At 51.8% G+C, this 22,089-nt stretch overlaps 1 protein-coding gene across 1 annotated transcript in view; it reads right to left on the reverse strand.

Annotated features, from left to right (window-relative positions):
* COL6A1 (collagen type VI alpha 1 chain) overlaps positions 1-22,089 on the reverse strand; it is a 67,404-nt gene that overhangs the window by 27,933 nt on the left and 17,382 nt on the right. The window contains exons 10-20 of the mRNA XM_039495052.1: positions 21,648-21,692; positions 21,483-21,509; positions 20,497-20,523; positions 20,352-20,396; positions 19,342-19,395; positions 16,699-16,761; positions 14,277-14,339; positions 13,543-13,596; positions 13,423-13,458; positions 12,305-12,367; positions 5,665-5,727 (exon numbers count right to left, since the gene is read on the reverse strand). Coding sequence (XP_039350986.1) covers positions 5,665-5,727; positions 12,305-12,367; positions 13,423-13,458; positions 13,543-13,596; positions 14,277-14,339; positions 16,699-16,761; positions 19,342-19,395; positions 20,352-20,396; positions 20,497-20,523; positions 21,483-21,509; positions 21,648-21,692 — 540 coding nt within the window. The remainder of the gene's footprint in view (positions 1-5,664; positions 5,728-12,304; positions 12,368-13,422; positions 13,459-13,542; positions 13,597-14,276; positions 14,340-16,698; positions 16,762-19,341; positions 19,396-20,351; positions 20,397-20,496; positions 20,524-21,482; positions 21,510-21,647; positions 21,693-22,089) is intronic.

Below are 22,089 nucleotides of genomic sequence, written 5' to 3' on the forward strand. Positions count from 1 at the left end.
TGCACTGAATGAATTCACAATCCACAGAATTCACACAAACTGCAGAAATCAATTCTACTGCAATAGATCCATGCTGAATCTGTGGTCTGTGTGTAATGGTTGTTTTTACTGTGGCCTTTGTTCAATTTGTTGTCCTGTCGTGTATCTCCATATCTCTCGTCTCCCTCTTCCCTGTAGCATGCATCCTTGCATGGGCTCAGTCTGCATCATGGTGCACAGTCTGCATTCACGTGGTGGCTGGCACTGCAACAGCAAATATCATCATCCATTGCTGGGACACCTTTGAAGCTCTTCATGCAGAAGAGCTTAAAAGGGTTAGATGGAAATGGAGAGTCAAAGAAACAGAAGTAACTCCACAGACTAAGCTCAGAGCTTCTCCCAGACTAAGAGCATGGCCTAAAGCATGGCCAGGTAAGCAAAGTCAATGATGGGCAATGTGATCTTCTGTGTTCAATGTGATCTCTGCTCCTGCAATGGATGGGAGCTCCTATGCCAGGAAGGAAGGATCACAGGCTACAGCCCTAGGTTGTAAGGTCACTCTTGGCTTCACCTGAGCCTTGGCACTCTGTGTGGGGTGTCTCCATCTCTGTCCCTTGTGTGACAGGTGGTTTGGAGGCTGTGGTGTCCATCACTGGAAAGGAAGTCACAGTGGAAGGAGGCATCACGCCTGTGATCGGAGAGACTTCAGCTTGTGCTCAATCGCTGGCTCTCTCTTTCTCTCAATTCCTCAATTTCTTGGCCTCTCATTTTGTTTGCTCTAAGTCCTCGCTCATCCAGCCTCACTGGGAACCTTGAAATCACCACAGACATGGGCAGCGCCATTCTTTTCATCTCTGCCATGACAGAGGCGCTCCTCTCCTTCAGTTCACCTTGGATATACTCCCAGCATCCTGTAAGTGCTGCAGTTCAGTCTCTGCCTCTGGCCAGATCACAAAAGGCACTGGTCAAGCTTTGCAAAATGCAGAAACTTCCTCCTCCTAATGCTCAGTTTTTGCTTTCATGTGTTTTAAGGTTTTGATACTGTCCTGAAAGACATCAGCTGCCTTGTCCAAAAGCTCTGCTCATTTTAGTTTGGGCCTGGAGGTTTTTTTTGTTTTAAACCTGCAGAAACGTTGGGCTTTGCCAGTCCACCTGAATCTCTCCCAGCCATTCTTTACCATGTAGCACAGGACTTCTTTGCTTCCCAACATAGAGGTCTGCAAGGCGTTGTTTCCAATCACGTATTCCCTTCACTGTAACAATGCCCAGGGATTTCCCCTGTGAGATTTTAGTAGAACTGAGGTTTTCTGCAACTTCCTCCTATTAAGTGGTCTCTGATAATCCTGCTGTGAAATTAGAAAGAACAGGTGCTGAATCCAGCTCCATTTTAAGTTTTACTCCTCCCACTTGAAGGGGAATCCAAACAACATTTCATTTGTTGTCTTCTCAATTTAACAGTTGTAGAGATAGGCTCCATGCTGTCATCTGGTATCCCATCTTCATCTCTGATTGTTGGTCTTTTGCTCTTTGCATGACAAAAATAACATGAAGAAACCACGGGAGTACAGCTGGTCCCAAATAACTGTGTTTACCGAATAGACACAGACACACAAGGCCTAGCTATGTATACGTGGCTGTTCTGGCTGGGCTCCGATGACTTGTAAGACATAGAACACAGTGAGTACCACTAGAAGGCTCACAGACTATTTAAAGGGATGCTACCTTATTCCTATCTACTACAATCAACCTGAAAACTAGGAAAGCTGGGATGATGGTAGTTGTGGAGACAGAAAACTGTCCTGTTTTATGGTGCCTGGAGCCCTGACCAATATATTCTTGGCTTGTACTGTCCATGCCATTTCTACAGACTTGGTACAGTGCCTGGAGTGCATTTAGGTTTCTGTACGCAGCAGATCTCAGTAACTCCCATCCACCTACTGTGTGTGTGTGTGTGTGTGCACTGTGTAACATGGGGATCACACACACACACACACACACAGACACACAGAAGGTAATCCCAGGGCTTCCAAAGAGATCAAAGCAAGAATACACTGACCTCTAGATTCTCTCGCAGACATAAAGAAAGTGAAAGGGACTCAAGGGTTAGCAGGACCCCTACATTCAGCCAAGAGAAACACGTTCTAAGAGCCAGAACTCGCAGATAACAAGCCTGGACAAATACTGTTTGCCAAGCTCCTTCCCTTTCCAATACCAATTATATATTTATTTTCTATTTGGCTGAGCAAAAGCATTTCCCCCTAGCTTATGGAAAAAACGTCTTCGAGAGCAACTGCTTTTAAAATCTCACTGGAACCCTGTACCTATTTTAGCTAGACCTGACCAAGATACTCAGCAAGTCTCCTGTCTGGGAAGAACTCAGATCTAAGGTTAGAACATATCCTGCTCTTCTGACAGGTGATTGATTGGACCATCATATCTTCCATGCAAGGAGGGAAACTGTGTGTTCCACATATTGCAGCACAGAGACAGGCCCACTGCCTGGGATTCTTACTAAACAACTGCGGATGGATTTTCTGGGGGCAGAATATACTTGTCCTGAACAGATCCCCAGTTATAAACCTTGGTCTCAAGGTTTGCACTGAGGCTCAGGCCATGTCCGTATTCATAGTTCAGATCTGGAACAGGCCTCGGCCACAAATGAAGCATCTTAGTGGCCAGTGGATATAGCTTGTCCACATTCCAAAACGGTGACTGTCTGGAATAAGCATGTGTCTGCCGTCTCTGTCCCTTTCCATCACCGACTCAGTCTGTGCCCTCCCCCACCAGTCTGAATATACATTTTAAAAGAACAACATGGTACGAGGGCCTGAAGTGCTTCTAAGTCATGAGTCAAAACCTACAACGTATGTCTCTGATTACCATCCCTCTCATGTCCAGTGGAGATCCGTCCCTCCCCTTCTGACCAGGAGAACAGGCCCTTGTGACGCACTGGCTCCGTTCCCTGCTGCTGCTTCCCTCCTTCCCCTAGATCCTAAAGAACAGCCACTGCAGGCTGCTGGCTTCCCCTGCCCATATCTGTGGTCCCAGGCCGCGTTTTGCAAGGGCTGAGCGAGGGCAGGCTCATGTTGCAGATTTGGGGAAACCGGCCAACCGTTCTTGCTTTATTTCAAAAAAATAAAATGAAGGCAGGGGAAGGGGCAAAGCCCAGCTGGGCCAGGTCTCTTGCTGCAGAGTGGCTGGAAATGGGGGAGGGGGCTACAGGCAAGCACTTCAGAGCCCTTTGAAATGGCTGCTCTTGGCAAAAGCCTTTGCAAAGAGTCTCAGCCAGCACAGGGGAAATACCATAAATGCTCATAAAAACAAATTGCTTTCCTACAACCAAAGTCTCTCCTGTACCCAACCCCTTTCCAGACGAGTGACAGCGCAAAGCTGTATAATGTAGAGCCGTCAGCAGGCCAGATCCTGCTGCCCTCGGAGAGTTAAATGCTTTGGCTCAGTTAAGGATGTCAGGATCTGGCTCAGTGGCATCCCACTGCTAACTGGATTCAGTGCCCAGCATCAGCACAAAATGTCCTGCTCCCAGGACTCAAGCTGTGGCTGGCACCAAGTTACAGACCAGCTCCGATGCCAGCAACCGCAATTCGTCTTTCCATGTGGCTGCCTTCAATTAAACTCTGCGCTGAGGGGGAGGTGTGCTCTGCAGTGCCTCTGGGGGGATCTCGTTGCTCTGGGGGAGGCCAGGAGGCTGGTGTGAAAACAGCCGTGCTCCCTGTCCACACAGCCCCACCTCCTGAAGACACGCCCCACACCAGAGAGGAGGGGCAGGGTTGGCCCCACAAACCCGGATTCCCCGGGGCCCTTTTGCCTGAATGATGCCAGCACAACAGAGCCACCAAGCACCCTGGGGCATGCCCCAGACGTTCCTACCCACTGGGGACTGGGTTGATGCAATAGGCCACTGGGGCCATGGCAACCAGGGCACGGTTTAGTGCAGACCTGGTCTGCACCAGTTACCTGACCCCTGGCAGCCCCAGATTCGGGTGCTGCCTTATCTCTGTCCCTGCCATGGGGGTGAATCAATTATATGTAGGAGTCGTATTCCAACCACCTGGGAATTTCTGTAACATCGCCTAGCTGTATCTGGGGTCCAGCTGAGAGTTACCCTCCCCCCTAACTTGGGCAGAGGACAGTGTGTCCTCTGGCCCAACGCTCAGAGCTGAAGCCCTGATGAGCTAGTGTTCTAGTGGCTGTTTGCCATTTGGCCCGGGGGCTCGAGTGTATCTGGGGCTCGGGTGTATCTGCAGCTCATGGCAGCTCAGCTCCGTGTTACGAGCGAGGGAGGATTAAAGCTTGGCAGCCTGCTAGGGCTGAAGGGCTCGGACAAGGAGCTGGAGGTGGGTCCCTGCTGAGCACTCCCCACTCTGGACCAGCAAAGCAGAGGAGCAGTGCTTCCCACCAGGCTTGGGGCACTCTGCTGCGACCGAGGCTCCCGGGGCATGGCTGGGGTGGCACACAGCAACGGAGGGGGGGGGGAGAGCTCAGTGGTTTGAGCATTGGCCTGCTAAACCCAGGGTTGTGAGTTCAATCCTTGAAGGGGCCACTTAGCGAACTGGGGTAAAAATGTGTCTGGGGATTGGTCCTGCTTTGAGCAGGGGGCTGGACTAGATACCTCCTGAGGTCCCTTCCACCCCTGATATTCAGTGTTCAGTGGATTGAAGCAGGCAGGCCCAGGACGGGGGTGGGCTGTACTCACAAAGCGCAGGGATCAGTGTGCATGGTGACAAAAATAAGCACCCGCCTTAATCCTCCCATTGGAGTTTGCCACACTAGGGCTGAACATGGCAGGGTGAGTGCAGTGGAGCCTAGGTGAGTTTCCACAAGCCCTGCCCTGGGGCCTCCTGCTCGCCTGCCCCCTCCCTCCCAGCTATGGGGCAGCAAGTGCAGGATGGAGGTGATGCCCTGGGGGAGCATGAAACGCAGGGTGGGGAGATCAGCCTGGGGGTGCTCTCCTTGCCGATGATTTAGGGGATGTTTGGGCCCCTGGGAGCCAGCTAAGAGAGCTCCAAAGGGGAGGGAAAGCAGCATTCGGCGAAACTCAACTAGCAGCACAGCACCCGCACTCGTCTTCAGCGCCCACCCACCCTTCATGGAGACAGCCAGGGCTGCTTCCTGCTGGAGGAGGGGGAGTCTCCGTGGAAATGTCCCTCTTCCCACAGCAAACTGCTCTGGGCCCTGCCGCTTCCCCTCCTCTCGCAAACAGCTTTGGTGATGGGAGGAGCAGAACTACTGGAAGAGCACTCTGGAAAGCCAGGGCTGCCCCGGAACGGAGCCCTTGATCTGTGCATCTTTACAACAGACCATGTAAAGACGCAGGGGCCAAATCATGCCCCTGCCAGGAGCCCACTGACTCAGGTGACTAAGAGGACCTAGGTCTCATCCTTAGGCTTAGCTGCTGTTCAGATCTGTAGGTTTCCAAATTCGCTGGACTGACTTGCTGGCACCTCCTTCCACTGGGAGGAGGAAACGATGTGGAATTTTCTCAGTCCCAGCCAGCCAAGTCTCCATTTTCTAGGCTTGCCGGGGTCCTGGACTCTGGCATGCACCCCTCCCACTGCCTCTCTTCTTGGGGGCATGTGTCCAGGCTGGGTGCACACCATCTCTAGCCACATCCCTGTCTGATTTGAACACGTTTCCCCAGGGGGGGAGGATCAGCCGTGTGCTTACCGGGTCTCCGGGCAGTCCGAGTGGTCCTTCCCGTCCTTGGTCACCTTGTGGGCCAGGATCACCCTGAAAAGGCAGAAAAAATATATAACTCAAGGAGACACTCTGGAAGCTGAGAGTCCTGCAGGCGCTGGGTAGCAGCGAGCCAGAGAGAGCAAAGTGGCACAGGTGGGCAGAAAAGGGAGCATTTCAGAAAGCAGACCTTTAGCCACACGCAAAGCACCTTGGATCGTTAGCCATCTAGCCAGATGGGTCCAAGTCACACAGATCAGGTGGGAAATTAGCTCGTGCTCCGGGGAGTTTGCATGCAGGGTTGAGCATCAGCAGATGGGGTTCATCTGGGAAGATCAGAATGGATTGAGAGCCAGGCTCTCCCAAGCACAGGGATGTTTGTATGTAGGGTTTTGGTTTGGGCCCATCTCTGCCTTAATGACTCACATGAAGTTTCATTTATCATTGTCAATGAGTATGGCAACGGCAGCCCTTGTCCCCAGTCAGGATCAGGGCCCTCCGTGCTAGGGGCTGTATAAACACCTATGAAGATGTGGTCCCTTCCTCAATGATCTTATAGTCAAGCCAAGGTATCTGCCCAACCTCTGTCCCCGCTGTTCGGTGGGTGCCCTGCATTGCACACTGACAGGATACTTTTAGCACTGCATGCACACAGAGCGGAGCTGGGGTCCTTCTCTCCAAACTGGGCCCCAACCTCAGCTGTGCTTTGGGAAGATGTGTGCTGTGGAGCTGTATAAAGCAGCAGAGTCCTGTGGCACCTTATAGACTAACAGATGCAGGGATTCTCCTGGGAACTTGGTACTGTGAAACTTCCAGAGCTTTTCCTACAGCTGAAATGGATGATGTGCTGGAGCTGGACGGCTCTCTGTCCTGCTTTGGAGAGCCCCGCTCAGCACAGCTGTAAATGGAAACCCGTGGGCAGATGTGCGTTCAGCATTGAACCCTTGAGCCTAGCATTGCTTCTTTCAAAGCGCTCTGTGCTAGGGGCCAGCGGCAGGGCGTCCCAGACTGCCCAGTTAGTGAGGAAACCTCGCACCGCGGCTCTGCAAGTCAGAGCCCCCACGACTAACCACAGTGCAGGGCTTTGCATAAGGGAGAACACTATAGAGAAAGCCCAGAAACTGTGCCATCCCTGCGCGCTCACTGGCCGTGCCTGAATATGCCACCCCAAGAAAGGAGCTTAGCAGGGGTTAGGTTGCAATGTGTAGCTCTGAACAGTCAGGAAATGCCTCATCCCCAAGGTCTCACTGTGAATTCAGAGCCATGTAGGCAAATAGCCAGTTCTCTGCAACGCTAAGCTAGCTCCACTCCCACGCACAGCACATTGTCCCTTAGCTGTGTGCTTCATGAGCTCAGCAGCAACAGCCACTGGGCATACTCGCCTCCGCCCTGAGATCTGCCAGCCCCACCATCGGGCCCACTTGATGAGAATCTAGACTCTTTCACTTCTCCCTCCTTGCTTTCATAGCCTTCTTGGAGCCATGCAGTCCTTCAGCCTGGCTATGCCACACTAAGCACTGGCACACCGTAAAAACTAGCGGATAAATCTTCCATCACTTTATACCTTCCTTACAACCTTGCCTGATGGCTAGAGGTCGGGGGACTATGAAATGAGGAGCAATAAAGCCGTTGTTTGCTAGCTAGACGCTTCCATAGGGCCATGCCAAGCAGTAAATATAAACCATAATATGAAGGTCCTGAATACTGATGGAGACGTTTCTGGCAATGCGCTCATCCCTCAAGCCAGAACGGAGCCTTGGAAATTCGCCTCCGCCTCTTTCTTAACAGTTTCATTCCAAAGCACTATTGTGGCTTCATTCTAATGCACATCTGCCTTGCACAGAACAGACAGCGGGCTGCTGTTCCCAGGACACAATATGTAAACAGGAAATTACAATTTTGGCATTTTCCAACAACAAGCAGGACTAGAGAACCCCAAGAAGTTTCCTTGGTGCTGTTCTGTACACTCCCCACCCTGCATGTCCATAACGTCAGGTCGATCTCTACCGTGCTAGTGGTTTCTAGTGCCAGTACTCATTGCAGCAGGGTGCATAGGCTGACTGACAGCAGACTGGTATGTAACTAGATCACATAGGACCAGAGGTGTGATATGAGAAATAAGCTACCATGTCTAGCTGGTGGAGATGATAAGAGCTGCATAAAGCTTTCCTAGCTCGCCCCAGAGGGCAGGAAGAAATGGATCTTTAAGTCTCTTGGGAAAGCCCAGCATTGGACCTATTCATGGGAGGCATCATGGCAACTGGCAAGGCACAGCAGCCTGGCACAGTCCCATGTGACATTCTCATCAGCAAACTAGGGAAATGTCATCAGAGGAATTAACTGTACGGTGGGTGCACAACTGGATGAGTGCAGTTATCTATGGTTTGCTGTCAAACTGGGAGATTGTTTCTAGTAGGATCCCACGGGGTCAGTCCTGGGTCCACTACTGTTCATTATTTGTTATTATTTTGATAGTGGAGGTGAGAGTATGCTTATCAAATGTGCGGAGGATACCACACAGGGAGGGGTGGGGTTGCAATCACTTTGGAGGACAGGAGCAGAATTCAACATGACCCTGACAAATTGGAGAATTGGTCTGAAATCAACAAGATGAAATTCAATAAAGACAAGTGCAAAGCACTTTACTTAGTAAGGAAAAACCAAATCATAGAATCATAGAATCTCAGGGTTGGAAGGGACCTCAGGAGGTCATCTAGTCCAACCCCTGCACAACTACAGAATGGGGAACGAGTGGCTAGGTGTTTGTACTGCTGAACAGGATCTAGGGAATATAGTGGGTCACCATGGAACATGGGTTAACAATGTCATGCAGTTGTGAAAATAGCTAATATGATTCAGGGGTATATTAACAGGAGAGTCGTATGGAGGACATGGGAGGTGACTGTCCCACTCTCTGTGCCGCTGAGGCCTCAGCTGGAATAGTGTGTCCAGGTCTGTGGGCCAGGCTTTAGGAAAGTTTTTAATCTTCCAATGTGTTAAGGTCTGTTATAAAGAGGATGGTGATCAATGGTTCTCAATGTCCATTTAAGGCAGGACAAGAAGTAATGGGCTTGTTCTGCAGCAAGGGCGGTTTAGGTTAGGCATTAGGAGATACTTTCTAACTCTCCAGGTAGCTAAGCTCTGGGCCAGGCTTCCCAGGGAGGCTGTGGAGTGCCCATCACTGTAGGTTTTGAAGAACAGGCTGCACAACCAGCTCTCAGGGATGGTCTAGGTTTCCTTGGTCCTGCCTCTCAAGGTTTCTTCCAGCCCGGCCTTGTACGATTCTATGGCAAGTGCCCAGGCCCTTAGGATCAGCAGGAAATCCCAGCCCTGACACCATGGACACTGACCACTCATGCACCAGCAGTAGCCCCCCACAGGCAAGGCCCCCTCTCCGTCTGGTAGCAAGACTGGCTTGTTGTGATGCCTTTGGCTCTCTCATCAGGTGGCTTCCACCTCTGAGCACAGAGTTGATGCAGAAATGAGTGACACTGGCCTAAGGAGCCTGCTGCTTATGGCAGCAACCCCATAACTCCTCTATCCACCCTCTAGCTGGGCCACCTTCCCAAATGGGGCACATTCAGAATCACCTGGAGTCTCCCAGAGGGGCTGGGAGTGGCTCCATGTGGGGGCACACATAGCCTTTAGCAGCCTTGGCCTCCCTCCTCCGTCCAGCCTCAGGACACACGTGCTGTCCTCCCTGCCGTACGGCAGAGGGAAAGAGATGGCCCTAAGATGCTGGCAAATCTGCTCAGGCTTTGGGAGATTCTCCTGGCTGGGATGCTCTGCCAGCCAGAACCATGGGCAATGGCTTGCCCAGTCCATAGGGAGTTGCTCAGCTCTTTGCTGCGTGGATGGATGATCCCCATGTCCAATATAGCAAACCATATTGACCAGGTGCAGCAGCTTAACATTGGAATTCTTGGCTCTCCCCGTGGCTTTGTGGGGCTGTTCCTACACTTGCTGAGTACTTCCTACTGCTGCAAGGTGGAGGGCCGAGGTGTGCGCAGCAGCGCTGGCAGATGACATGGGAGAGGAAGGGGTGGACAGGAGCCCCAGAGCAGGAGAAGCACAGGGAGCTATGGGTGATGGACGGGACCTTTGGGAAGTGACTCACTTGGTGACTTCAGCGGTTGAAAGTGGATTGGTGTTGAGAGCCGGGTTTGGGGCAGCAGAAGGAGCTGGGGTATCGGGAATAAGGGCAAAACAAAGGAGATTGATTGAAAGACCCCCCCCCTCCTCCCCTGTCTAACACCACACTAGCAATCCACTGTGCAAAACAGGCGGCCAGTTTGCTGGTGTGGACACTGCTCCCCTGTGTGCGCATGGAGCTGGGAAACCTGAGCAGGTTACTTTGCCCTGGGTTTTAAAGGGGCTCAGCCACGTGGGCAGAGTGAGCGGGTTCCACCGAAGGCAGGTCTGACTCTGTGCACCGTGTGGGTCGGCGCTTCGCTGGGGGTTTCCTGGAGCCTTTCTTCAGCGTGTGTGGGGAGCACGGTCCAGCTAGAGCTCTGGCTGCCCCGTAGCATAGCTGTCTTGTGGGCAACAGGGAGTGACTGGACAGATGGGAATCCATCAGCGGTAAGCTAGCGCAGTACGTCCTGCTGGTGCTGTTCCTATTCCTCATCACCCACACCTCTCAAAGCAGCTACATTTCCCCCCCGCCTGGCATGACCTGCCAGCACCCAGGTCTGCAGCATGTTGGTTTTGGACAACGGAGCCTGCTGGATGAGTCACCCTGTGGCAGACACACGGATACTTTCCTACTGGCTCCCAGCCCACGCAAGGCGCTCAAGCCCTTATTAAAGGGGAGCCGAGTGACAGCTCCCCCTCTCCTCCACACACACATTTTCCTGCTCCCCACCCCACCTTCCACCCATTGCCTCCTGAGTCACACGTACCCGGAGACGGCAGCGCCCCGGCACACTGGCACAGCTAGGAGAGACTCGCCCTCAAAATAGCTCCGAAGCAGCAAACTCATGAGGCTAAGGTGCCGGATTGTTGCTAATACAGCGAGAAAACATTAAGCCATTTATTGTCTAGCACCTCTGCCACGAGCACAGCCGGTGAGCTGGCTCCGCAGCCCCCTGGGCAGGGCATGGAGAGTCAGCCCAAGGCTGGGGCTCATCTCTCTCGCCCTTTCCCTTGCTTTCGGGAAGCTCTTTCCCACACGGTCATTGTTTACTTAGTGGGTTGCAGTAACATTCCTGCCCCAGCCTGGCCCCTCGCTGCAATGTAGAATGGAGACTTTTCTACACTTAGCCACAAGTTCCTCCCGCCAGAGCAGCTTCTCGGCGGCCTCCTCCCAGGCTACCATTACCAAGCTGGGAGGGATTTCAATTCAGAGCCTTGAAACCCAGCCGGGCCCAACTACACCTGTTGGGCTGGGCTCATGTTGGGAAGCAACCCAGGTCGTCTCTGATCCCCTCCCCGGTCTGTGAGGTCGGCGTGGGAGCGACTGGGAGCAGTGGAGCGAGTGTGCTGATGAGTCGCTGCGCAGCACACACAGCACAGCAGGGGGCGGTGGCTGGCTGGAGTGGGGCACACGGCTGCCACCAGGGCAGGAGACAGGTCACGGGCATTGGGCTTGGGGAGTGGGGAGCCGGCAGCCGGCCAAGCCCTGAGGATGAGGCACAGCGCTGATACAGATTGCAGGGGAGGCGCTGGGTCAGGTCTGGAAAGGACTCAACACTCTCAGGTCAGGTTCAGGTTGGCTGGGCCTGAGACAGGTTTGGGCGTTACCTACCTCAAACCATGGCAAAGATGAGCCATCCCAGGGTGGGAAAGGGAAGGCTGCTCTGCATATGGCGGGGGCCTTTGCGACAGTAGCTTCCCACAGTGCTCTCCTCTCCCGGAGACGGGGTGGGCAGGAGCAGAGAGCATGGCCAGCGTTTCCTGTCACCCGCGCCATGAATCCTGCCTCCTGGAGCGGCCAGCGTGGCTGCCACCCATGACATACCCAGACACCTCAGCAGTGCCCCACAGGCCATGGGCGTAGCTGTGCCCAGCCCTGGCTTTTAGCAGGTAAGGCGTGTCCCTCCTTCCCTCCCAGCTAGCTACGCCCCAGCTGCTCGCAGGTAGCTCACTTCACATAAGTAGCCACGGAGGAGCCAGAGGCAATTCTGCAGCTGGAGGGATTTTACCACATCACTACCTTCCTCTTCTGCCTGCCCCAGCCCCATTCCCCTTGGAACTGCTGAGCTGTGCTCCTCTGTGCTGGGCAGGGCTGGGAGCCTAGAACGCCCCAGCAATGAAGGGATATGAAGCCAGCTTTGCACAGCCCCTTCCCTCCCCCGCACCCAGGTTCTGTCCCTTGGAGTCTCACGCTGCAGCCCACTGAAGTGATGGCCATGGCAGTGCATGCTGGCGCTGACAGAGTCACGGCAGGAATAGCTGGGTAGGTGACAGGCAGCAGGGCCCCAGGCATGCAGCCTCGTGGCTCTCGTAACGCCCAGTGGAGTCAGCGGGAGCTTGGCATGTGACAGGACGGCAGGACGGGCCAGCCGTCTGGTGGGGACTGGAGGCTGGGAGCACATTTCAGCTCCCTTCCTGTCCAGGTTAGTGCCTTTGTGCTGAAGCAGGTGTGGCGAGCCCAGGAGCGAGGCACAGTTGCGTGCACGCGAGTAGTTACCTTGTCTCCTCTGGGCCCACGAATACCGGGGGTGCCCAGTGGCCCTCGTCCTCCGTTGCCTCCCTGTTTAGAAAGAAACAGAGTGCCGGTTCAGAATCTGCTCCGCACGAGGGTCAGCGCTGGACACGCTGCATCACTCAGCGTGATCACAGGGGCCCATGACCACCCAGCCCCTCGACCGCATGTGAATAACACCACACCCCCCTCTCCTCACCTCACAGAGGCCACCGCAGCCAGCAGGAGCTGGAGGGACTGCCAAGGGGGCGACACAGCTGGGGCAGAGCACAGGGCCCCAGTGAGGATGGCAAGGTCCCCCATACCTGGATATCTACCAGGTTTGGAGATGGATCCAAATCACCATCCTCTGATGGAACAACAAGGCGGGGAGGGGTCTCCACAGATTTCCTCCCCCAAAGCCTCCTCCCACAGGAGAAATAATCCAGTTTATTATGCAGATATATCCCTGGTTCCTAGTCTATCATCTCTGAGCAACTACCGTACCCCCCACTTCAGACTGCGAATTCCTCAGGGCAACGCCTGGCTGTTTGCACAGCGGCCTGTCCAGCGCTGGGATGACAGCAGTAGCAAAGGCTCCCTCGGCTTTGAGGATCATGGGGCACAGGGTTATAACTGCATTAATGCACTCACATGTGTACCATTACAACACACGAACACAGCAATACACAAACTAGAAACAGCCCTTTGCTCAGCTCTCCCAGTAGGGAGAGGGGGAGAGTTAACCTCTGTTTGAATAAGTTTCTAAATGAGGCAATGGAGGAATGTGTGGCCAGATTCCAGCCTGTTCCATCAGTGTTACCTGGGGGCACATTCGAATGCAGGGTTTTAAACAAACACTCCCAGGTCGCCCCTGAGCCCCCCAAAGAACGGCCTGACTTAGCCGCAGAACTCCCAGGGCTTGGAGCAGGCTGAGTGCAGGGAGCTGCTGGAAAGGATGCGCCGGGAGGGCTCCCCAACCGTTCTCAGCCTGTCCCAGCCTGTCTCTGGTTACGCCTCAGTCACCTCAGCCCCTCTGACGGGTAGCCAATCCCAGACATGCCCAGGCCCCTGTCCCGCCATGGCTTGTGACCCGCAAGTACAGTATAGCAGGGCGCTCTTACCCTTTCTCCAGGTGGGCCAACTTGGCCTGGAGCTCCCTAGGCAGACATGAAAACAGTGTTAATACAGTCGAAAGTGCCAGCAAATCAAATCAGCCAAATGCAGGCGCACACGTGACTCACCTCATCCCCCAACTCCCCTTTCTCTCCAGGGCCACCAGGACTGCCAGCTTGTCCCTAGACAGGCAAATCAGACACAAGCAAACAAGATCAACCACAGGGGTTTGGAGTAACAAACTAGCTGTGCACTAGTAACACAGTCGATCTAGTCTTCAGAGAAAGCAATACGGCTGGCTGAAGTCTCCTCTTTCAGACTGAAAGGGTTAAGGCCATAGGTGCTGGAACTAGGAGTGCTGTCGCACCCCCTGGTTTGAAGTGCTTTCCACCATATCCCGGGTTTACAGTTTGGTCCAATGGCTCTCAGCACCCCCACTGTACAAATTGTTCCAGCACCCCGGTTACGGTCCTGCTGTTGTAAATACCTATGCATGGGCTTAACCTCACTCAAGTGTAATGGGGATCCTGAGGGTGAGGACAGTGACATAAGCATTCTGGGGATGAAGGCCAGGCCATATAGCCCCACTGATAAGACCCCCCCACCCCATCTAACCACTGGACCCAAAGAGGAGCTGTACAAAGAACCAAACATTTCCCCACTGGTCGCACTGCCAGCACGTCCTGTTACATCCCCCACTTTCAGTTTGAATTTTTAGAAGAAACCAGAGAGCAAAGGCGGAGAAGTGCCCTTGCCATGCATAGGTTCTTGGAAGTTACATGGCAGCTCTAGCCAGCAGTAACAGGGGCAGAGGTGATAGAGCACAGGGACAGAGGACAGTCTGGTTGCTAAGGTGGTTTACCTTGTCTCCATTGTTTCCTGGATACCCAGGTCTGCCAGGGTTCCCAGCTTCCCCAGGTTCTCCCTTGACAAAAGATAAAGGGTGTTATAAATACGAAGCACCACTCCCAGCTCCCACTGGTCCATCTTGAACCCTGGAGTTTAGTTGTGTCAAACTTTAAGCAACCAGACCCAGCTCCCAGCTCTTACCAAAAGCCATTTTTCCTTCAAGTGTCAGACCAATTTTTGTCATTGGCCACAGAGAGCTCAGCCCTGGGTAACAGAGCATTAGGGCACTCTCCGCACCAATGACAGGGATTTAAGCCCGACAGATTTACCCAAAGGGACTTCGCTGACCTCAAAGGGAATTTGCCACTTTGAGCCATCTGCAGTCAAGGCTGTGAAGTGGCCGGGTTTATACGTTTCAGAGGAGGAAGGCGTCTTAGAGACGAGGAGATGGTTTTATTTAACTATGAGGCTTCTGCACCCCTGCATCCATTTTGCTCTGCCCCTAAGCGTTCTGGGATTGCTTGTGTGTATTCTGAACTGTTCTGCGCACTCTGCTACTATTTCGGGTTGCTTGGAAAGCTGTGAAGGAACTGATAACACTAACAGAGGAAGTGGGGGAGGTTTAGGTTGGACATTAGGAAAAACTTTTTCACTAGTAGGGTGGTGAAGAACTGGAATGGGTTCCTTGGGAGGTGGTGGAATCTCCTTCCTTAGAGGTTTTTAAGGTCAGGCTTGACAAAGCCCTGGCTGGGATGATTTAGTTGGGGTTGGTCCTGCTTTGAGCAGGGGGTTGGACTAGATGACCTCCTGAGGTCCCTTCCAACCCTGAGATTCTATGATTCTAAGTGATGCATCACAGTGGCCTATGTATTCTGACTACTGTGCCCCAAACTATCAATCTCAGTCTTCTGAAAATGCCTTGTCTCTTGTTGGGAGTTGACTCCACATTCACACAACTATTCAGTCTCTCTTTTAGGTTGGCCCCCGTGATGTGAACCTTCCAGAAACAAAGGTCTGGAGACTAACCTTCACGAAAAGCACAGCAGCATTACACTGCCGCACACCAGACGAGCACATTTTGCACCCTGCAGACATTCCATTAAAGGAAGCTCTGAGACTACCCTCAGAGCTGCACAGCAAACAGCTCAGTTGGTGAAAAATATCTAGAAACACAGAGAGCCTTGGGACAAGTATGATATCAAGGCTTCAAAATTACATCCCCCTTACATTTTCAGCTGCACATTCATCTGCTGGGAAACATTTCTGTTCTTTAAATCACAGGGCCATGAGCCACAGAGCTGAAAGTGGCCCAGTTAAGCCTCTGACAGGAAACATGATGCCCCGTAAACTTCTAAGAACCTTTTGGTGGCCCCAGTAGTCCGTGTCAGTCTGGGCCTTTCCGAAGTGAGTTACAAACAGTACAGTCTGAACCAGGGAGTCTACGTTTAACAGCTGACATTTTAAGCCCTTTCAGAACTCACCCGGTGTCAGCCAATAGCATTCTTTTTTGTTACCTAGACTTACAAGAACTAATGCCATGGTAACATTTTCCATTTTGCAGCTCTCCAGATACCTGTTTTACTGTGTTCATCACCAGTCTGAATGACTGATCTAGACACAAGTCTATTATCATTGGCCAGTGACCTGTGCACTTCAGCATGAGGACGCTGGTGATGGATGAACGACTGAGCAGCTCCTACGCCTCATTTCCAAGGCTGCTCGACCAAGGAATGCCTTGTTTGCTAGCTGTCCTAGGGCTGCCAGGACCAGGGTGCTTTTTAGCACTACTTAGCCTCTTATGCTGTGGCTCATTGTAGTACCAGGTGGCGTAACATTCAGCTGCTGGATTCACTGGTCTCCAGAACTCCACAAAGGCAACCCCGCTGAGCGGACATACAAATGGGCTGTGGCAGGGTGTTTATGTTTATCCATTAATGCTAATGACGTTTAGGGATCGATGGAAGAAAGAAGGGCAATAGCAAAACGGAGACCATTTGACTTCGCTAGCCACGAAGAGAGAAAAGTGCTGGGTATCACAAGTCTGCAGCTCCACTGGCTTCAGCCAGGGTTTTGCCCCAAGTTAGCCCTGCAAGTGCAATGTAATGAAGTAGGAGCTGCAGTATCGTTATTCATGTTGGTACATGGATTTGCCAAGGAAACTTTAACAACCTCACACTCTGTTAAACAACTAAATCCCCTTTCCACGTGGCAGGCAGAGAACAAGGCCAGTACCGCCCATCTACTGTTAATAGGAGCATGGTTTCCAACTCTCTCGTGCTGGATTGTACGTGTATCCTCCTGGCTTCTCACTTCATCCTCCTGGCATTAACATTTAGCAGGGGCAGAGCTCAGAGTGCCCTGAAACCCCCATAGCATTGACAGAAGCTGGAGAAGTATCATGGCTGATTTAATACCAGGTGTGACTCATGACTTACCTTCAGTCCTTTGGGTCCGTATTGACCAAGATCTCCATTAGGTCCAGGAGGGCCTTGTAATCCCTATTAAAAACCAGGCTATTGTCAACATATGCAGAAAATCAAACATTTCAAGCATCACTAAATAGCCTATCACATTCTGGGGACTCGGAATGAAGAGGTGAATAAGTAAACTAGTCAGAAACACAGGGATTGAGGAAGTGTAAAGTATTCTTGAGCTAGGTATCTCTGGGGCTGTGAGAGGCACATTCCGACACCGTGTCTTCTTATAAAATGCTGTACATCTTGACTTGCTTTTGAAATTAAAAATAAATTAAAGCAAAGCCACTTTTGAGCCTCATTGGTGGATTCTAGTGATAATGTTTAAATTTGAATGTTATATTAATGCCAATAAAGCATAATGTGCTGTGCCATGAACAGATGGAAAATAACTGGTCATCTAACCTCTGGCAAATGGAACAATTAAGAGACTGACATAACTTGGCACACAGAAATGAACAGGCAAAGGCTATACTAATGTGGTTATTTTACGATTTTTAGAAAAAATGGGGTCCAGACCCCCTTTAATCCATCAAATGGAACGGATACGCTCCCCACTCCTTTGTGATCAATTATCTTTAGGTGACCCATATTGAAAACACAAGAGGGAATCAAGATCTGCCCTAGTTACACCGTTTCTGGCTTGAACCTTTCCCAAGCATTCGTCAGTGGAACAATTCACTCTGATTTTACGATTTCCTTTAATTACTTAATCTGCCTGTACACCAATGAAACTGCACAATCCACAGTTCGTATAAATTGCAACCAAGTGGAGTATGTATAAAAATAAGTGGTTTGATCTGATTTTGGACTACACCTCCTGGGTGAATACTCCCATTTAAGGTACAGCAAATGAAAATGTATCACACACTGAAACACCCTTCCTAGAAAAGCAGACCACTGGCTGTGGAATAACAACCCCTTGAGTGATGAATGATGTAACCTGAAAAGTCAAGGCACAGGATTTGCACATCGGACTATTCAGGCCTTAGGTTTTGAAAGTTTCGTTTTAATAAAATTACTCTTCTTGGCAAATTTCAAACTGTCTGAAACAAGGTGTTCAGCTAGGAAGGAAACTCTCACACATACACAGTGTAGCTAGACCGAATCGCCTCCTTTGGAGGTTCCATTATAATCAAAGGATTAGCTAGGCTATTTCTGTTTAGCAGTCAGGGTTCTCTGTTGATTAAACTCCATGGTCAAAATTTTCAGTTAAGTCCCTAAAGTTAGAGACCTTTATCCATCAGTATATAGTGTCTAGTCTTGCGAATGCTCACACATGGGACTAACTTTACCCACAAGCATAGGTATTTGCAGAATCAGGCCTTTGGCCATCTCAGTAAAGTGTCCTGGCTATCAAAACACTGAGCCTCCACTACTCTAGCTAAAATCAAAGGGAGATGCAGACGCTCAGCAGCTGTGAATATCAGCCCATCTTGATTGAGGCTTACATTTGAAAATGCTGACCAACCACTTGGACGCCGTGGTGATGAATGGCATAGAAAGTCCCGGACAAACTTACAGTCCACATTACTTCTTTCAAGCCACACTGTGATAACAAGGTTCTCACCACGAGCAAATTACATTTTCACAAAAATGGGAGTTTTGCCACCAACCGAAGTTCTGCCAGGATTTCACCCAAAGCAGCTTGTAGATTTGCCTATATATAATGGTTTAAAAACCCAAAAGCCACACAACAAGGACCTCTGGGTGAAAAGCTGCCAAATCACCCCAGAAAACCTTGTTACTCCTAGAATTTCATATACAACTAATACTGTACCATCCAGAACACCACAGATAGGAGGGAATTAGTCATGTGAATTACCTGCAAATTCAAACCTCTAGCAGCTGTAATGATGGCCATTAACCCTTTCCTGCATTACAAAGCTTGGGAGGGGTTCTGTCCCTTCAGTGGAAGTGTACTGCCGAGCTGCTTGGGTGAGGGAGTATTTTCTGCTGTCTTGCAAACTATTCCCCGAATTTCAGACACCTGACTTGTGCTCTGAGAAAGCCAGAGACTGGTGCTGCAGTGCCAATAAACATTAGGCGTTTGCCTGTCATTCCTTGCTCCTGCACTGAGAGCTGAAGACTAGGCCCGTGCTAAACTTCCTTGCTCTCTCTAGAGAAGGTTTTATTGCAGGCAGCTAGGTTTTGTAGTCTGACCAGGGTGATTTCTGGGCTTTCACACTAGCCACAAATCTCAGCTCGCTCTAGCAAATATCATCTTAAACGAGCCCAATTTGACCAGTGCCCTGAATGCAACATACAGAGCTAGCACCCAAATATGGCTAACAATCACCCATCCATACCCAGCCAATTAGAGTCACAACTCAAAGGTTAAAGGGGCAACAAAGCCCATTTTCTGCTCTCTCAAGACCCCAGACAACACACACAGGGCCTAGGCAGGAGATGAGGAATGCCATCATGCCTCGCGCTGCCCCCCCCATCCTCCCCGGGATCGCGCCCTGCTCCTGGCAGCCCCCCACTTTGAGATTCTCTTTGACTGGTTGCTAGTCTGCCCGACTTCCAGCCCTAGGCTCTACCACTCCCCACATCAAGCTGCATTCGTTATTGTAACGAAAAGCAAACCAGCCAAGTACGTACATCAAATCCTGGCGATCCCTTGCAGCCTGGCAATCCAGAAAATCCACTCTCCCCCTGGAAGGAAAGGAAAAGGCTGGCAATGACTGTCATTCGCTGTGAGCAGGCAGCGCCCAGGGGATGTGAAGGCAGTACTAGCTGCGGACCCCCCCTGCACAGTTCAGCAGCCCCCCCTGAGGAGCCCTGACAGATTAGTGGTCGCACAGAGAGGTGCTGGCTGGCTTGAGGACTGGGCAGGAGTCCCATGCCCGAGTCCCAGTAGCCAGCCCCTCTGCCCACTGGAGAGGAGGAAGTGCCGGCTGCTGATAAAGCTGGGTGTTACCGGTAGCGGTGCTGGAGGGAGTCCTGGGGGAACTCCTGCCTCCCCGAAGGCAGCAGGAGGGGCTCCATCCCCAGGCCAGGGGTGGGAGTTTGGGACTGAGGGCCAGCCAGGGGGCGCATGCCACTGAGCTGATGAATTGCTTTACATCATGCGGTGTGCCAGGACACTGCTGGGATGGGCTGCACAGTGAGTGACTACAGCCGGGAGGGAGCACTCTGTTCCTGAGAGGGGCGGAGGGGCAGGGAACAGCTGAGACACCCAGCCCAGGCCCTGTCCTAGTGACAGGCCTCTCAGTGGGAATCCAGAAAGGAGCCCTCAGCACACGGAGCATTAACTCTCCGTTGGATCCCCAGCTGGATTCAGGCCAGATTTCTTCCTTTGGGACCTGTGCTGCCAGGGGGAGGTCAGGCCTGGGCAGTTGCCTCACCTTCCTTGGCTGCTCCCATCCCAGTAGCTGTATGGCTTTACTGCAGGTCCCTAGATCAGTGTCTGTTCCTGCACCCAGCCCCCAATCACTCGGTGCCAGGACCCCACCCCCACCCCTGAGGGCATGGGGAGCCCCAATGCCCTGGAGTCAAACAGAGCCTCCTGGCCTTCCAGCATCAGGCTCCTGGCCCACAGGTGTCTCTATGGAAACCAGCGTGCAGAGACAGCACTCCCAGCACGCTGTGCCCCTAAGCGCGAGACTCACCTTCATGCCATCTATGCCGTCAATGCCACGCCTGCCCTTCTCCCCCTGGGAGGAGAGAAACAAGAGAACAGTGTAGAAACCATTTCTGGCACGCTCCCCACCCCACCAGGGCCCACCAAGTCATAGGAAAGTCCCAGCAGCTCACCTTAGCTCCTTTGGATCCTCGCGAGCCCTGTCCGGAAAGGAGAGGAGAGGTTAGTGACAGCAGACAGGTCACGTTCACCTCCCGGCCGTGGGTGGGCTGTGCATCGGCTTGGCCCAGCTGGCCAGGAAGGATGGGAGACACGGGACGCAAGCTCCCCTTCGAAGTCGGCCTGCCTCTTCTCCAGTAAAGGCGGCAGGGCTCCCCCCCCCCCCCCCGCCCCGGGCAAATTCACACCAGCAGGTAGCTGGTGTTTTGAGATAACACTTCACTCTGGTGCATATTCCAACGACCATCCATAGCACTTTGTCTCTGTCTCAACTGCCTGGATCACATGCTGCTCCTAGCAGGGCGCTGGAGAAGAGGGCAGACCTGGCAGGTGGGCGAACGCCCAGCATGCTGGGCTTGAAAGTTCATGGAAAGGATCATCAGTCTGGACTACAGCTCTCTGAGCCCCAGTCCCTCCTGACTCCACAGTGAGGAGTCCTAAAGGGCCTGTCCCTCTGGCCTTGCCTTGCTGAAATGTGAGGACAACATGCACAGCTGTGTTGTCGTACTGGACCTCCCGCACTCCACTTGCCAATGTTTGGAGATGCAGACCCCACTGGGGCTGAATCAGCCAGGGTCAGAGTCCTGATGAGCCTAGGAAAAACCTGCTTCTCTTTACTCCCCTGAGGTAAGCTCTTCTGGTGCGAGTGTCATGAGGGGAAACCAATCACCCATAGCAGTGTGTGTTTGTGTGTGAGGGAGAAGCAACCATAGCGTCACTAAGCTGACAAAGGAGCACAGAAGTAGATAAACGTAGTTGATGGATCCCCCCGGGACACAGTGTTGGCAGTGGCAGTGGAGGAGGCCACATTACAGTCTCCAGGAGAAAGCCTAGTCATGCTGCCAAAGGGGGAGGTTGTCACAGGAGACTGTGTGAGAAAATTAGCAAAACCTGCAGGGTTGATGAAGGCCACTGACTACACACTGCATGCCACACTCACCTTTTCTCCTCGAGTGCCTTTTTCTCCCTAAACAGCAAAAGACAGACAACAATTAAACTGAGACAATGAAGTGTGCATCATAACACATAACACAGCTCTAAGATGCCATGACGATGCTACTATCCTAATCACCCTCCAATAGACTGCAAAGGAAATTATACATACCTTCATCCCCTGGTAGCCAATGGGTCCCAGGTCACCTTGCTTGCCCTAGAGTACAAAACCGCAACACATTAGAATCTTTATAGCAGGAAATCACTAACCACAACCCCTCTTGTTCAGCAGCATACTATGTATATATAAGGGGAAGATGGTATTCAAGCTCTCTCTATTTATGATGGATTTCTAGGTTTTAAAATTAATTCAACAAAAACCCACATGCCAAAAATCATATTCCTGAAATATCTCTGTCCACTTCAGAACTTCATTCAACTGAGCTGCACTTTTCATCATCTGCATGACACCCACTTCCCTACACCTGGGCTCCAATCTTATCAACAAATACAAAGGAACATGAAAACAAATTGATTTATTTCTGACAAATCTACACTGGGTATTTCAGTGCAAATTTTGCTGCTGGGTTTCAAATCCAAACTTTGCCCGTGGG

The sequence above is a fragment of the Mauremys reevesii genome, linkage group 11 (genome assembly GCF_016161935.1).
Source record: "Mauremys reevesii isolate NIE-2019 linkage group 11, ASM1616193v1, whole genome shotgun sequence".
Taxonomy (NCBI): domain Eukaryota; kingdom Metazoa; phylum Chordata; order Testudines; family Geoemydidae; genus Mauremys; species Mauremys reevesii.